The sequence below is a fragment of the Stegodyphus dumicola genome, chromosome 8 (genome assembly GCF_044657685.1).
Source record: "Stegodyphus dumicola isolate Sdum_Otavi_A_Nest chromosome 8, ASM4465768v1".
Lineage (NCBI taxonomy): Eukaryota > Metazoa > Arthropoda > Arachnida > Araneae > Eresidae > Stegodyphus > Stegodyphus dumicola.
In genome coordinates, this window is record NC_140775.1 from 154,138,969 (window position 1) to 154,154,156 (window position 15,188).

At 29.4% G+C, this 15,188-nt stretch overlaps 1 protein-coding gene across 3 annotated transcripts in view; it reads left to right on the forward strand.

Moving 5' to 3' along the window:
• Window positions 1-14,288, forward strand: part of LOC118182639 (sister chromatid cohesion protein PDS5 homolog A-like) — a 138,735-nt gene extending 124,447 nt beyond the window's left edge. For all 3 annotated transcript variants that reach the window (XM_085822607.1, XM_085822609.1, XM_085822608.1), the window contains 2 exons: window positions 6,022-6,130; window positions 9,998-14,288. In XM_085822607.1, coding sequence (XP_085678733.1) covers window positions 6,022-6,130; window positions 9,998-10,030 — 142 coding nt within the window. In that variant the 3' untranslated portion in view covers window positions 10,031-14,288. The remainder of the gene's footprint in view (window positions 1-6,021; window positions 6,131-9,997) is intronic.
• Window positions 14,289-15,188: the final 900 nt, after the last annotated feature.

The following is a 15,188-nucleotide window of genomic DNA, read 5'->3' on the forward strand; positions in this document are numbered from 1 at the left end:
TCTGTAATCATCGCCAAGCATAATGTCAACATAAAAGGTTACCACACTCCTTTATTATTCAATTACTAACATAAAAAATTGTTTGAGCATCGCTACATGAGTCATTACTCAATTTGTCATGTTTTGATAAACATGCAGTGATGAAAGGAAAGTATGATAAATAATGATTCGCCAGGGTGGCGTCAGATCAACGATGTATCTATGTGGAATGTTTCGGTTTGAGATGTATGCCAAGCAGATATGCAGCAATGGAGCCAAATTACTGATCGTAAAAATTTATGCTAAAATGATTGTTTCTTCAATAGCAAGGTACTATTTTATTTAGTGTCGAAGTGAAATTAAGAATCGGGACTCTCTAGATGTTTTATTGTGCATGGAGGGGGAAGCAAATGCGCATGCGTAAAGCCTACGAGAAAACGTTGATGGTTTTGAGGTCCGGAATTCGGATATTGTACTGAATATAGAAACAATCTGACAGAATTACACTAGTAATTAAAATATTTAATATTTATGCAAGCTGAAATGGAATTAAGAATAAACAAAAGTTTTCTTTTTTATTCGTTCTTTATCTTCCTTTTTTTTAATTAATTAATTTATTTATTTGTATATGTGTGCACCTGAATGATGTCACTTCCAACGACTAATGGTAGTGTTTTTTTTTTTTTTCATTCCTGGCCTAACCTTTTGTAGTGAAGCAACTTGACCAGTAGCAGTATCATATAGCTGGAATATTGGAGAATGGGGTGCCAGATTACTGGCTATTTTTACTTTATTGAAATACTGGATAATTGGACTTCTACTATATAAAGAAATAGATCTAGTCATATATCAAAAACTTTTAAGTTATTAAACAGTTAAGGATACAAATCCTTCCAATAAAACGGTCACACACAGACATATATATATAAATATCAAGAGAATGGACTTTTGTTGAAATTGAAAGGAAAACATCCTGGAAATAAAACTAGTACAAAACCTCAGTTCCCCCCCCCACACACACACACAGTGTGTTCTTCTGTTGCACAAATGACTATGGAGCAAAAGTATGCTTTTAATCTTAATAAAATATATGAATTCAAGCCTAAGGTCTTGTTTCCGTATAGTTGCTGTGTGAAGCAATTAGTTATATCCAGTTACTGTTAACAATTAATTATGTCCTGTTTCCATATAAAATCTCTTAATTTGTAAGTCTAATTGTGCAGTCAGAAACATTGTCTGAATATGTTTAAGAGCACATCAGTTTTCTGATCATAATTGCAAATGCCAGCGTAAAAGGTTTTTTGGGAAGAATGCTGTATTATATGTATACAGCAATTAAGGTCTGACCTGTATTTCCAAAAGTAACTGGGCATCTCATGAGTCTGCCCAAAGCAGGGTTTGAATGTATATAAAAGCTCATCAGACTTTCACTGTGCATAAGAAATAACAGTGTAAATATTTTACTGATTTTTAAACATACCATATGATGCAGCAATTGTGACAAGTTGGTTGAGATAATTTTTGCCTTCATTTTGCTTTTTGCCTACCAGTGATGGAGCAGTAAAATCAGTAGGTTGGTTGTTGACCTGAGTTTCATTCCAGACATACAGGCTGATTGGATGGGCATTTTCACGATTTTCCCCTTGGATAAGGCAGATATGACCCAGTTTTCCTTAGAAAAATCTTTATGAAGGTATCCTTCTAGGTACCAGTGGCCAAGCAGTAAAGTCGCTGAACAGTAGTAGTTCGGTCTGAGGCTCGAATCCCACAAACGGACTGGCTGCATGGGCGTTTTTATAGTTTTCCCCATGTGTAATGTGTATATGAGCCAGTTTCCCTTAGAAAGTCCTGCACAGAGGCATCCCTCCAGAGACAGATATTAGGCCATTAGGCAGATAGCTCTCAAGGCTTTGTCATATTCTTGTAAAAAAAAACCAAAACCTCTTAGACAGATAGTGCTAGCAAGTTTTGCAGTAATCAAACAGACCAAACTTTATTTATCACAAGGTAATGTGATTTATTGTGATGTGGAAAGATCTAAAATAAGTATAACTCAGATTGTGAACTAGTAGTCACATTTCACTGAAATCATAGGTATTGCAGATTGTAGAAGTGATTTATTAAAATTAATCTCTAACCCTTTGCCAAGAAATTCTTGAGAATTGTAGAATTCAACGTAGTATTATATTAACGTTATTCATTAAGAGACGGAAAAAAGGTAAGAATTCAGTAGTCGTCACATACAAGACTGTATTCAATCAGTTTAGTCACAGAAATGTTGAGCAGAATTTGGACTAGAGTTAAATCTGCGTTTTTTAAAAACATATAATAACAATAATATTTTTGCTTGATTACAAAGTTACAATAATGAACATGCATTTTTATTTTTAAAAAATAAGAATTGTAATATGATTTCGAGGAGAAATTTTCCTCAAAAATCCATAATTACTTGGCAGAGATCTGGGAACACTGGTGTCATTCTCTTAGTTCACTCTCAATTGTAGCACTTTTTCAGTAGTGCAAGAATAGTTATACAGTGAAATAATTATCATTATAGATAAACAAAAATAAATTATTTCAAAATGTATGCAAAGAAAGCATGGATGTATCTAAAATGCAGACAAATTGATATGTACATTATGTACAGCAGTAATTCCCATCAGAACATATAATGTTAAGCGACACTTTTCTTCAAAACAAGATGTTAATGAAATGTCAAATGAAGAAAAATCTAACTACATTGCTAGAAATATATTAAATTTTGGAAAATAAAACAAATTGTTAAATCATTTTGTTACCTGCCACAATAGCACTGCAGCCGCTAGCTTTGTTGCAACTCTTAACATTAGTTCCAATGGAAAACCATTTACAGATAGTGAATTTTTTAAAAACGCGATCATGAATTGTGCTGAATACTTATTTGACAACTTTGCGTATAAAAAGAAATCATTAAGAGAATTAAAGATATGCCATTGTCAGTTAGATCGATTTCAGCATTGCATTGAAGATATGGCTGAAAATATTGATGAAAGTGCTGCTGTAAAATAGTATGGGTATGCTTGCAATTGGTATTAGATAAGCATCAATAAATAATTCAAAAGTCAATGAAGAACTTTGTGGTCTTGCTTCTGTGAATGACACAACCAAAGATATGAATGACTTTTATCGTCAAGTACAAAAGTTTGCCAATTTAAAAAATGGGCAACAATTGCCTTTAAAAGTAAATTGTTTTCCTTAATTGTTGATGGTGCTCCAGCTATGAAAGGATGAAATATTGGATTTGTAAAACTAATGAAAAATTAGATTGGGCATTCACTATTATCGTTTCATTTTATGATGCATAAAAAGAATTTGGAAACACATCTATGCAGCAACTTAAAGATGAATGGAAAAGGTTATTAAAATCATAAGCATGATAATACCATGATCAGCAGCAGTACACAGGTGTTTTTTTTTATTATTATTATTATTTATGAAAATTTAATCAAACTGTGGAGATTTGCTGTTCAAGACAAAATTCGTAATAGATTTGTAGAGTGTTTTTATGAGATATAACTGTTTCTCCATGAAATTAATGAACATGATCTCGGTGAATGGTTTTTAAGGCTTTTATTCATAGACATTGTGAACCATTATAATGATTTTAACTTATGGTTCCAAAGAACAAATCACATAATTTCAAAAATATATGAGTAATGAAAGAGTTTTTCTTTGAGATTAATATTACTTGAAACAGACATGGGAAGAAAAAAAAAAAAAAAAAAAAGAATTTTGTTAAAAAGGCAACATGAAAAAGAAAATATAGATGAGATCAATCTTAATATGTTCAGAAATTGGATTTTGAGCATTAAAAGTGAATTTGTGAATCCATTTCAAAATTTAAGGATTCTGACAGAAGGTTTACAAAGCCTGACAAAAGAAGAAAATATTTTAAGGTCTGCAATATTTTAAAGTTGACAATTTTACTTTAAAAATGATTGATTTTAAGTTCAGCATTATGGACAGATAAATTCAAAACATTGCAAAAGGATTAGGAAAAATCAGAAGATTATGATCTTTCACAATATTAACATGTTGGAAATCACTTCCTATGAAGGTTTCATCTCTGAAAAAAATTGGCTTTCCCATTTTCTCAGCATTTAGTTCAACTTATAAATGCAGGCAAATATTTTCACAAATGAAATTTATTTTAAATTAGAACAGGAGCAGCTCAATTACCAAAAATTCAGATGCTTGTATTGATCTTAAGATGTCTAATTACAAGCCAGACTTGACTAAATTGGTGTCACAAGTTTGGCATCAGGGGAACTATTGATATTGAAGAGAAAAATAAAGTTGATTCAGTTATGTTTGATTATATATAATGATTAGAATTTTAATTTTCATGTTTAAAGTGTAACATTTTTGTGTTTAAGGTATGTATAAGTTTAAATATTATTTGTAACTATTTTCTCAGAGAAATTTATCATAATATTCAACCCATCCCCAAGAAGAAGGGAGGGGAAAACATTTTTTAGATGAAAATACCATTGACTCAAAACATCTTATTATAACAATTTTGGTTGATTTTAACCCACAACCAAAAACGATTGCTGGCTCATGGTCTAGTATGTATTAATTTATAAAATGTGCTAGATTCAGAATTTTTTCCTCCTCAGTACTTAAATCGCAAATAAATTGCATCAATATTGGTGCCTAACTAAGAAAAATTTGGGGAATAGTATGTCTAGTCCTTTTTGCTATTCAAAAGAAAAGCTGTCATCAAAAAAATATGACCCTTTTGCACAATGAGCAAAATAAATTTGCCAAATTTCAGCAGTTTTTAATTTATAGATAAAACAAACCAGTCTCTATATACAGAATTTTGTATTTCATGTCGAATAAAGTTTAAGTGTTTGAATCTTAAATTAAATTTTAAATTTAACAGGCTGACTTCATACCATATACTCAAAGGATCTAATATTCTCTGCAATATTATTTTCAGCTAATGAGGTGTCCATTATCTACCTACCAATTCCAAACAGTGTTCTGTGTTAAGATTTGTTTTTTGGTAGAAAGTTTTCACTTTTAATAGATGCAAGTTTTTCTTACACAATTGGCTGTGATATTTAATCATTAATACATTTCATGTAAAGTATTCTGATTTATTTTGCTCTTTCTTTTTTCTTTGTAATACATCTTACCAGATAACATTGCAGTGATTTCACGCTTGTATACACAAAAAAAGAACTAACTGATTTTTCAATGCAGAACTTTTAAAGTTGCTCAGGCAATGAATATTTTTTATTAAACATAATAGGCCCTGTTGTGTTTGGTATGCCAGAACAGTCTCATTATTGTAAAAAAACTCAATGTCAAGAGACATTATTCTGTGAAATATGTTGTTTACAAGAGATTAACTTATCAAATGGAAAACAAGGGATAATCTGCCTGTGTATATTTACGTAGGCATATCATCCCGTGTTTAATATGTCTTGATTAAAGAAGGTAGTAAAGGTAACAAGCATGTGTGTGGCAAACTTTAGTTAAGGGCTAAAACATTAAATCATTAACAAGTTTAGGCAACCCTGACAGCTATATGGGTTCATATAAAAATTTCCAGGCTTCATTAATGTATAAAATTTTATTTACAACACTGATTTGACTAACTTTTAACACCTTTAGAAACAAAAATAAATGCAAAGTTTGACAAAATAATAATTTAAAGCATTTAGAATTCAAATCTTATTTTAGGATGAAAGTAGTGTAGTAGTAACCTCAGCATTATATAAAATTATAAGTTTAAAAATCAAATATATGTTGCTTAAGATAGTGTCGCATAATGTTTTATTATTATTATTATTATTATTTATTTATTTAAGGGTTTTGTATGTACTTTTCAATTCTGTATCTATTTTAAGATTTGCTTTTAAATTTAAGCATTTTTGTTTAAGTATTGTCTATTACTTTATATTTTTGTTTTTAATATATATATATTTTTTGTTTTGAATATATTTCATTTGATATTATGTTGTATTAAAATTATTGTTTTATTTGATTTAGCAATAGAGCTACAACTCCACGAAGCAAAAACATCAGCAATAAGCAAAAAGTCAGTTCCCCTGCAAAATCTTCTAAACAATCCAGTCTTAAGAGACCGAAAAGGAATCAAGTAAATTTTTATTTTGTCATAACTAAAAAGAATTAATATATCAAAAGCAAGTTATCCAAGAATTTGAGCAATCAAAAAATTTTTAAAAAGGAATCCAATATTGTATATTCTCTTTGAGCAGTGTTAATAGAATATTTTTAATATTAAGATATTATGCTTTCATCTGGTAAACATAATTTTTTTTTTTTTTTAAACCGATTGCACTCTATAAATTATTTTAACTTTTTATGAATACAGTGAACTGTTACTACCAAATGTTCCCAATTATAAGCCAAGAGTTCATTTTTCTTCAAAATCCATATGTGAGCTGAAATTAAAAAAAGAAAATTCGTGTTACATTCGAACAAGTTAGGATGAGGAAGAACATATTACCAAGCAGGTAAAGGGGGTAGAATATTATCCAATGAAATCTGGATAAAGTAAAACGCTAAACACCAGTGACAGTAGTTTTAACTTTGGTAACCCTGAAGCCAGCAAATATTTTTCATTCATTTATTGTTTAATATAGCATCAAAGGTATCTTCTGTACTTTGGGTGGGTGGGTTTGTGGGTCGGTCCCTTAATTTAGCTTTAGAAAAGGTTCCAAAAATTCGCTTATACACGGTAATTTAAAATTTCACTAAATTTTAATTAGAGATGAAGTTTTGAAAATTTTGGTTAGGAAATAACGTTAATAAATTTCATAAATTCATATTGCTTGTCCTAAAATTCTGGATAATTCGAATAAAATATGGAAGTCCCATTCACATTTTTATCTCCTACCAACCTATATACATAGATAAAGGATGTAATAATTTCAATCCAAAAATTTGATAGGGTGTTTTCAATGAGTAAGCATCAGGGTCCCCACAACATATTTTTGTTACTTTTTGAATGATGTCTGTGTGTGACAGTTTTTTTGTCCATGATAAATCTATATGAAACTTCCAAAAATTTCATTTTCCATATTTAAGTTTTCTGTATTAATATAAAGAGTTGATTAGATTTAGGGTAAAATTTGTCAACCATACTTTACATTAAGCCCATAAAAGTTTTTAATGGTAACCAGAGGTGGAATTGTACTTCAGCCCCTAACAATTTTTAATGAAAAACTGTGTTTTCCAGTCATAGTATTTAAGACTGTAAAGTCACTGGGAACAATATTTTATGTTTTTGCTTAAAAGCTGGTTAGAAGCTCTAAACAAATTTTCGTGAAAAAACACGAGATAATCCAAAACTTCTCAGATTTTTTATTTTAAATATATATGTGATTGAGAACAACCTATTACATTTATAAGCATTAAATGTGTTCTTTGCCAAATACAACTACAGTACAGTCAAAAGTCGTTAATTCGGACACCCGTAATCCGGAATGATCTATAATCCGGACCTCAAAACTAAAAACTTTCTGCGCATGCGCCGCGTTGGTACATGCGCACAGGCATTTTACGCGTGCGCGTAAGACCTTGACTACTGCGCATATGCGTGTGCGCAAGTGCAGAATACGTTTTCGCGTGCGCGTTTAATGTATAACGGACGGTATAAACTAAAATTATCTAATTATCTATTTCAGTTAATGTTGATAATTGCGTTGTTCCTTAATCTTCGAATTGGATCCGGCTTATTATTTTTTGCAGACTATAAGAGCAATTTTCTAAAAGTAAGCTTGAACTTTCGATTATGTCAAATAGTATTTCCGATGCTGGAGCTCCCAAAGGATCTAGAAAACGAAAGTATGTTTCGATGTCCATCAAACAAAAAACGAATTGCTACAAAAAATGGATAAAAGCATATCCTTTGTTTATCTAACCGTTCCACGCTGCTCTGCGCGGGGGGGGGGGGGCGTCGCAGCGCACAATGAACTGGAAGTTGATCTGTCAACACTATCGTTATCTTCAGGGCAGATGTTTTTATTTTATTGTGCTTATAATTCCTTACTAAATGTAGTATTTAATTTCGATGTACTCCGTCTTTGATATGATTTAAATCAAATTCCTCGTCATTATAAATATCACGAATGCAAATCAAATAGTTTTCTGGTTGCAATTTTCTAATTTTGGCTATGCGTAAGGTATGCTTTACGCATCCGCGCGTTGAAAGAAATGTTTAATAAAGTAAACAAATAAATATTAGGCTTCTTTTTTGGTAAATTTTGATACCCTTTAGATCATAATTGCTCATTATTTTATAAATTATGGTTTCATATTTTTAATTTTATAATTTCTGCATGCCATCTTACCAGATTTAAACTGATGATCTATAATCCGGAAAAATCGATAATCCGGAATCGCCGAAGTCCCGACGAGTCCAGATTAAAGACTTTTGACTGTATTATGAAAAGGAGCTATGGTTCTGACTTAATGTATTAGTCTCGATCCTCGATTTTGTGCTGATGTCACTCTTGTGACTCATTTACCATCGTGCCAGATTCATTCAACTTCTATGGATTACACAAATATGAAAACATAACAAGGAAATCCTGCAAAAAATTCAAATATAATAATCTAATATTTGCAGATTATGCATCAGTTGACAAAGATTTGGAAGTTAATGCATGAATTTTAAAGCTATGTGTAAAGTGTGCAGCAAGTAGAAAAATAGGATGTTGAAGAATTGGTCTGTGCATAGTGTCACGAAGTTTATGCAGTTTATAGTTTTTAGTATTAGTTCTATTCTCAAATATTGCTTTTCAGACCCCTCCCTCTTCCCCCCCCCCACATTAAACAACTTACAGGAATATTTTCTATAATCCAATTAGTTTTGTTAGTCCCCATTAATTTAAATTAACAAGTCTACTGTATATTAATGTGTTATTATTTTAGAACATTTTGTAAAAATATTTCTTTCTAAATGGCAGTATTTGTATTAGACAAATTTTTCATAAACAGTATAGTAACTTATTCATATTTAGTTTATTTGTACTTAACTCATAAACAGTAACTTATTTGTATTAAAGAGACAGACTAGCACAAAAAACAGTACTTTGTAGTACTGTTTTTTATGGCTTTAGTTCAAATTTTGATAACATATTAAGTGCTAGAATTTTATTATTATTATTTATATATTTATTATTGAGTTTCTGGTAATATCCACTAGAAAAGGATTTTCTAGATTTCTAGGTTATATATTGAGCATTTAGAATAATATTTAATCTTGAATATTTTTTATGGCTATTAATACTGTATTGACATCAACAGAGAAAGCAATAAAGTCGTGAGGGAAAAAAGTTTGTGCAGTGATTTCAAAACTTGGAGGGGCTCATTAATGGCTGGGTAATGAGAGAGCTGATATTATTTAAAACTTGGTTTAAATACCAGCAATTGCATTGGATATATGGAAGTTTTCATGGTTTTCTTCTGTATAACATAAGCCATTTTCTTTAAAAAATCATGCACAAAGGCGTCCCTTCTATATGCAGATCACTTTGTGTGCTTTGGCGCAATCTGAATAGCCTAGCCAAAAGATGACAGAGGCACATATCTTCAATTCCCAATTTTGTTCCTTTCACATTTTTTGGATTTATTCTTATAATTTTAATCTAATAAGTTTTTAAATTATAATTTTTTTAATTATTTCAGGTAGGTTTCTCTTAAAATAAGTTGAGTGAAAAATGTTATAAAAATTTTATAATAAGGATAAATGTCTGAAATTTCATAATTGAAGTTATAAAACAGTAATTATTTATTTTCTTTGCAGGCTTTTAGAAAGCATCGCGCTTAAAAATATTAGGTTTAAAATATGCAGAAATCATTGGTGATCTGGATAAACTAGTGTTACTGAAAACATTTGTTTAATTGACGTGAAAAACGTTTTGTTCTTGTTTAATGTGAAACATTATGAAAGATGAAAGCCTACTGCATAACTATTAATTTTTTTTTTCCATTTTAGGTTAATGCAAGTGCAAAGCGAAGGCTATTGTGATTGATGAATAAAAAATAGTGTTATTCATGAAGTTCGGCATTTTATGTTTTTATCATATTGTTCTGCTATGTGGAATAAACAATTTTGCATTATATGCAAAACTTTTATTCATCATTTCAACTGTGTAATTATGATTTTATCTGCTCCTAGGTTCCATCCTGATTATCATTGTTTTCAGTTTTTAATCATCTCTATTCTGTGTTTTGCATCATCTTAATTTTCATATAAGTTAAATTTATTGTTATCATTTGAAGCAGAGCTTGCTTTCTCCAAGTGTATATTCATGAAAATTGTTGATAATACATATGAATTGTTTTGTATATATGTGTGAAATCAATTTGAGTCACACTTTAAAATTTGGAACAAGTTTGAATGTCCTTATGTATGCTATACATTACTTTAATTTTAATAACTGCATAAATGGTGCAAGCATTTAAATATTATCATTCATATTTAAAATAACGTTTCACAATATACAATAATTTTTCAGATTTTATTTGGAAAGGACATATTTTCAGGGAAGACCATTTCCTTTTAAAAGACTGAGTGTTTTGAAATGCCATGCAGTATTTAATTACATCCGTTCTTATTTAAGGGGGGGAATGTTACTTGAGTAAACAGAATAAATACTTATGTGTAATATTCTTTTGCAGAATTTTGGGGCTTTAAAAATCAATATACGTAATTTATTGTGAGAATATTTTCCCCCTTTATTCATTACATTGAAGTGTGTTTTAATTTTGCATAGAATATTCAAATTCTTTATTTAATCTTTGCTATTTTTATATAGTCTTAATTTCCGGTGTACATGTACTGAGATTCTTTTTTAATGTTGGTCTATATGGGATTTTAGTTATTTTTAAACTTGTCCTGGTAGTCTGCATTATTTGTGCATTTGTGTGTAAATTCTGTGATGTGAAAACAAGCATTTATAAATAAAAGATTTTTAACCCAGTACTTCACAACCCATTTCAAAATTCAAGTGACACACTTGAGTTCCGAAAATGAAGTATAATATATAAAAATAAATTATAAAACATAAATATAAAATGAGCACTTGAAGAATACATAAAAAATTTAACTGAAAGTAAATAATAATAACATTTTTATTTGTCCATATTTGGTTCAACTTATAAATCCAAGCAAATATTTTTATATATGAAATTTATTTTAAGTGAAACCAGGAGCAGCTTAACTACTGAAAATCTAGGTACTTGTATTCATCTTAAGTCGACTAACTATCTGTAATCCAGTCTTGAGTAAACCGATACCACAAGTTCAGCATCAGGGAAGCCATTGATATCAATAAGAAAAATAATTTTCTGTCAGATATGTTTGTTTTTATAATTTTTATCATAAAGTTTAAAGCATATAGTAATTGCTATCTCAATAAAATTTATCTTTTTATTCACTAAGAAAGCCTGTTCTAAAATCAAAATACAACTGGCCCAAAACATCATCTTAATACACACAAACCATTTCAATGAAATATTAAGATACTCTAATATCCCTTAACTTTCTCTTTCTCTCTCTCTCTTCCCCCCCCCCACCATGTTCCCCCAGTGTGTGATAAAGATTGGTCTTCATCTTGAATATTTACAGATTTCATTAAATATATAGGGAACTTTTTAAGTGGCATTAATTTATTAATTTAAATCGTGTAACTTAATAGATATAGTGAACCCCCTTCATTTTAATTACCTTTGGAAGTGGCTGGTATTTTTTAAAACATTGACATCAATATTGATAATAATATTATTCTCTGAGAAGACCATTCCATAATCTAAGATCAGCAACTATGTATTTGGATTATCACCATAGAAATGTAATTTTGCTATCAAACGCGGATATTTTTGTGTGCAGAAAAAATTCATACAATTACATTTCCAGTTCTTACGTTAACAGCAAAATTTGTGTGGAAAACAGTAATTAGTAATTTCTAAAATATTAATTTCATCCTTTCTCTGCATTATGATGTATTTTATATTACTTGATTAAGCATAATGATGCAGCACACTTTATATAACTAATAATTATTTTAAATTGTTTATTATAATTTGTTCTTTGGGGGGTGTCTGCATATCTGTGAAGATATCACAAAGCTACAGACAATTCATTTCTGCTTTTCATGTTGTTGTAATCAGCCATGTTCCTTTCTATAGCAATATATATATATATGCACCATATGTGTTAAGTTAGCTATATTTATGTATGGGCTTGTTGTAAACCAATGTAAAAAAAAAAAAAAAAAAAACGGTATTCTGCTGGAAAATGAGGTTAAAAAAATTCTGAGCTGTTCCATTAACTGAGGATCTTAAAAGTTTGTTAAAACCAATTAAATCAAAATCCGGAAAATAAAAATCTGATTTACTTTATGTAGTGCAAGCACTTTTAGAGAAAGTGTTTATTGAAAGTATTCGGTCAGTTAGTCTGACTTCATTGATGAGTAATTTTAAAGTTAATAAAAATTTGTAATGTAACATTATATTCCTCCCTTTTGGCACATAAGGTCTGTTTTTGTTTAAAGCATTATCCTATTCTGAAAATAAGTTGTAAGATGATTTTTTTGTTTTGTTTTATTGCTAGATTATTTATTATTCATAATTAATAAGGCAATATACCACACTTTTAGTTAATTTTTCTTGACATGATGCCAGAAGCCTTGTGAAAGATTAAACTGTAATGCAAATCAGTAATTGCTATTACCAGTATTTAGCTTTTCTTAGATGACCATCACAGAAGACCAAAATCGTCTGGAATCATAGTTAACCTAGAGAGGTTTCACTGTATATTAAATTTTTAGTGTAATATGTAATTTATCTTTAATTAAAGTTCTTAAACGTAATTTTGAACTAATCATTTTAAATTTAAATTTATTTATTATTTTGTTATTAATGATTTAATTTTTATCTCTGTATTTTTTTATAATTTATATTGACAATCATCTTCATGGGAACAGTAATACAAATGCTCGTTTAAAATGGAAATTATTTTTCTAAGCTTTTAGCTTTGACTCGTATATAGTTGCATTTATGTATGTAAATTTGTCATGTTAAAGCATAACGATATTAATTTATTATTATTTTAATTCAAACATTCCTAAAACATTACTTTAATCATGCCCATAAGATAGTTATCTATATAATTCAAGCTGCTTTCATGTGTTTAGAGATAAATTTCATTACATTTTGAAAGTGTTTAATGATATTTATTTATTTATTTATTCAAAATGCAGGATTACATTATTGAACATGTGTTGATTATTTATTGAATAAGATTTTGAGATGTATATTGTGTGTCACTTGTGAATTTGGAGGCATTGGTAGTTTTTTATGTATGTTTAATAAAGTGTAATATTTCAGATCATTTTGCAGAATTGCAAATAAAATAAATTTTACAACTTATCTTTAAATATATTTTTTTAATTATTAAATAAGAGGGGTTCTATAGAAGCAATTTACATCTTTGATGTTTTATTATATGTCAAAAAAGGGCTTGTTTAGAAAAACTGAAGCATTTAGAGATGATATCTTTAAAATTTTATTTTATTTTATTATGATAAATGCTTCTTCAAATACTGTTGACATAGTCTTACACTTATAAACTTCCCTATCATAATGTTTTTTTAATTCTTTAATTCAAAGGTTAATGCAATATAAGTGCTTTTTTGCAGTCAAATAGAAGAGAAACATGCCACTGTGGAACGTAAAATTCGGAAAAACGGTAACCTTATTTTAACATGGATTTTAAAAAAAACTATTGATTTCGAGGATGATGGGCCACCTTAAAAATCAATAGAGGTTTGTTTAAAATCTCTGCCAAAATAAGGTTGCTGTTTAGCTTAACTTTAACTTCTTTGCAGTATTTTAAGTTTCTACTAAGTAGTAAAGATAACTGTTCAAAGTTTCGTTTATATTGCAATGTTATGTAAAATAACTGAAAAAAAATGTGATTTTAGAATATATAAACAAACTGTAGTCATTAATCTGCACCAAGAATGTGGGTTTGTGCCTTCTGATATTTTCTGAAAGATTCACATTTTGATGTTCTGATGCTAAATATGCTTTATTCAACATAGATCATCATGTACTGTTTCATTGTCATGTTTCATGATATTTGTTTTGTTTAATATAGTTTGTAAGAAACCCTCTATAAATTTTTTGTGAAAAATGTCATTGTTGTATACTACATCATGTCATTATTTGGTGAATTCCTGGAAGATTATCTTTGTATACTGAAAATAAAAAATTTTAAGATTTGTAGTGTTCTTATCTTCTTGCGAATGTGTAGGCATTATATATTGGAAAGTATGGGTATCGATAAGAAGCTTTAGTATTGAATTTTGATAATTCTTCAAATAATTTCTAAATTTTCTTATAAAATTAATATATATAAAAATTAATTAATAAATTTTTTATGTGTTTAAAATGCTAGTTGGTCTGTCAGTTTACAATTTTGCCATCTTGCTTTTTTTTAATATTCAGATTTTGTTATTAGCATTATTAATAATTACTCATTTAAAAATATTGTAAAGGTAATCAGTATTGAATTAAATGGAAACTGAATAGCATTTCAGAATTTATCAATGCCTATATCAAATGTAATATACTGTCTGTCTACGGTAAGAACAGCTCCCGCCACGGTGTCTGGCGAGTGGCGGTCGCTATAGCAACAGGGCTAGTATATTTCAAATAGGGACGAACCAAGGGTTGCTTTATTGTTATTTTGTTTTTGGCGACTGTTGGCTTAAGGGAAGTTTATCATTCGTCTTCTCGGCTTCATTCCAGCTGCACGCATCTTTTCTTAAGCCTTATATTATTACTATTAGCTCTTTTTATTCTCGTTGTTATATCATTTGTGCTAGCATTTGCTCAAATTCGCTTCTATTTAGCTTGATTTTCGTAGTGCTTTGTTAATCGCCAATTTATTAAAATGCCCTTCCAGTTTAAGAAAGGTCAACCTTTAAAGTCTCAGTCACGTCAAATCGTGTATAGTGTCGCAGAATTTTGCGCTTCTGAAGTTTCGGCGAACTCTTTAGTAGTTCCTCTTCCTTAAGTTTTGAAGAGCGAAGTATCAACAATGGGTGAAAATAAACTTCTGAATACACTTGGAAAGAAATGTAAAAGCCCTGCTAATCATAAATGTGAAATTTACGATT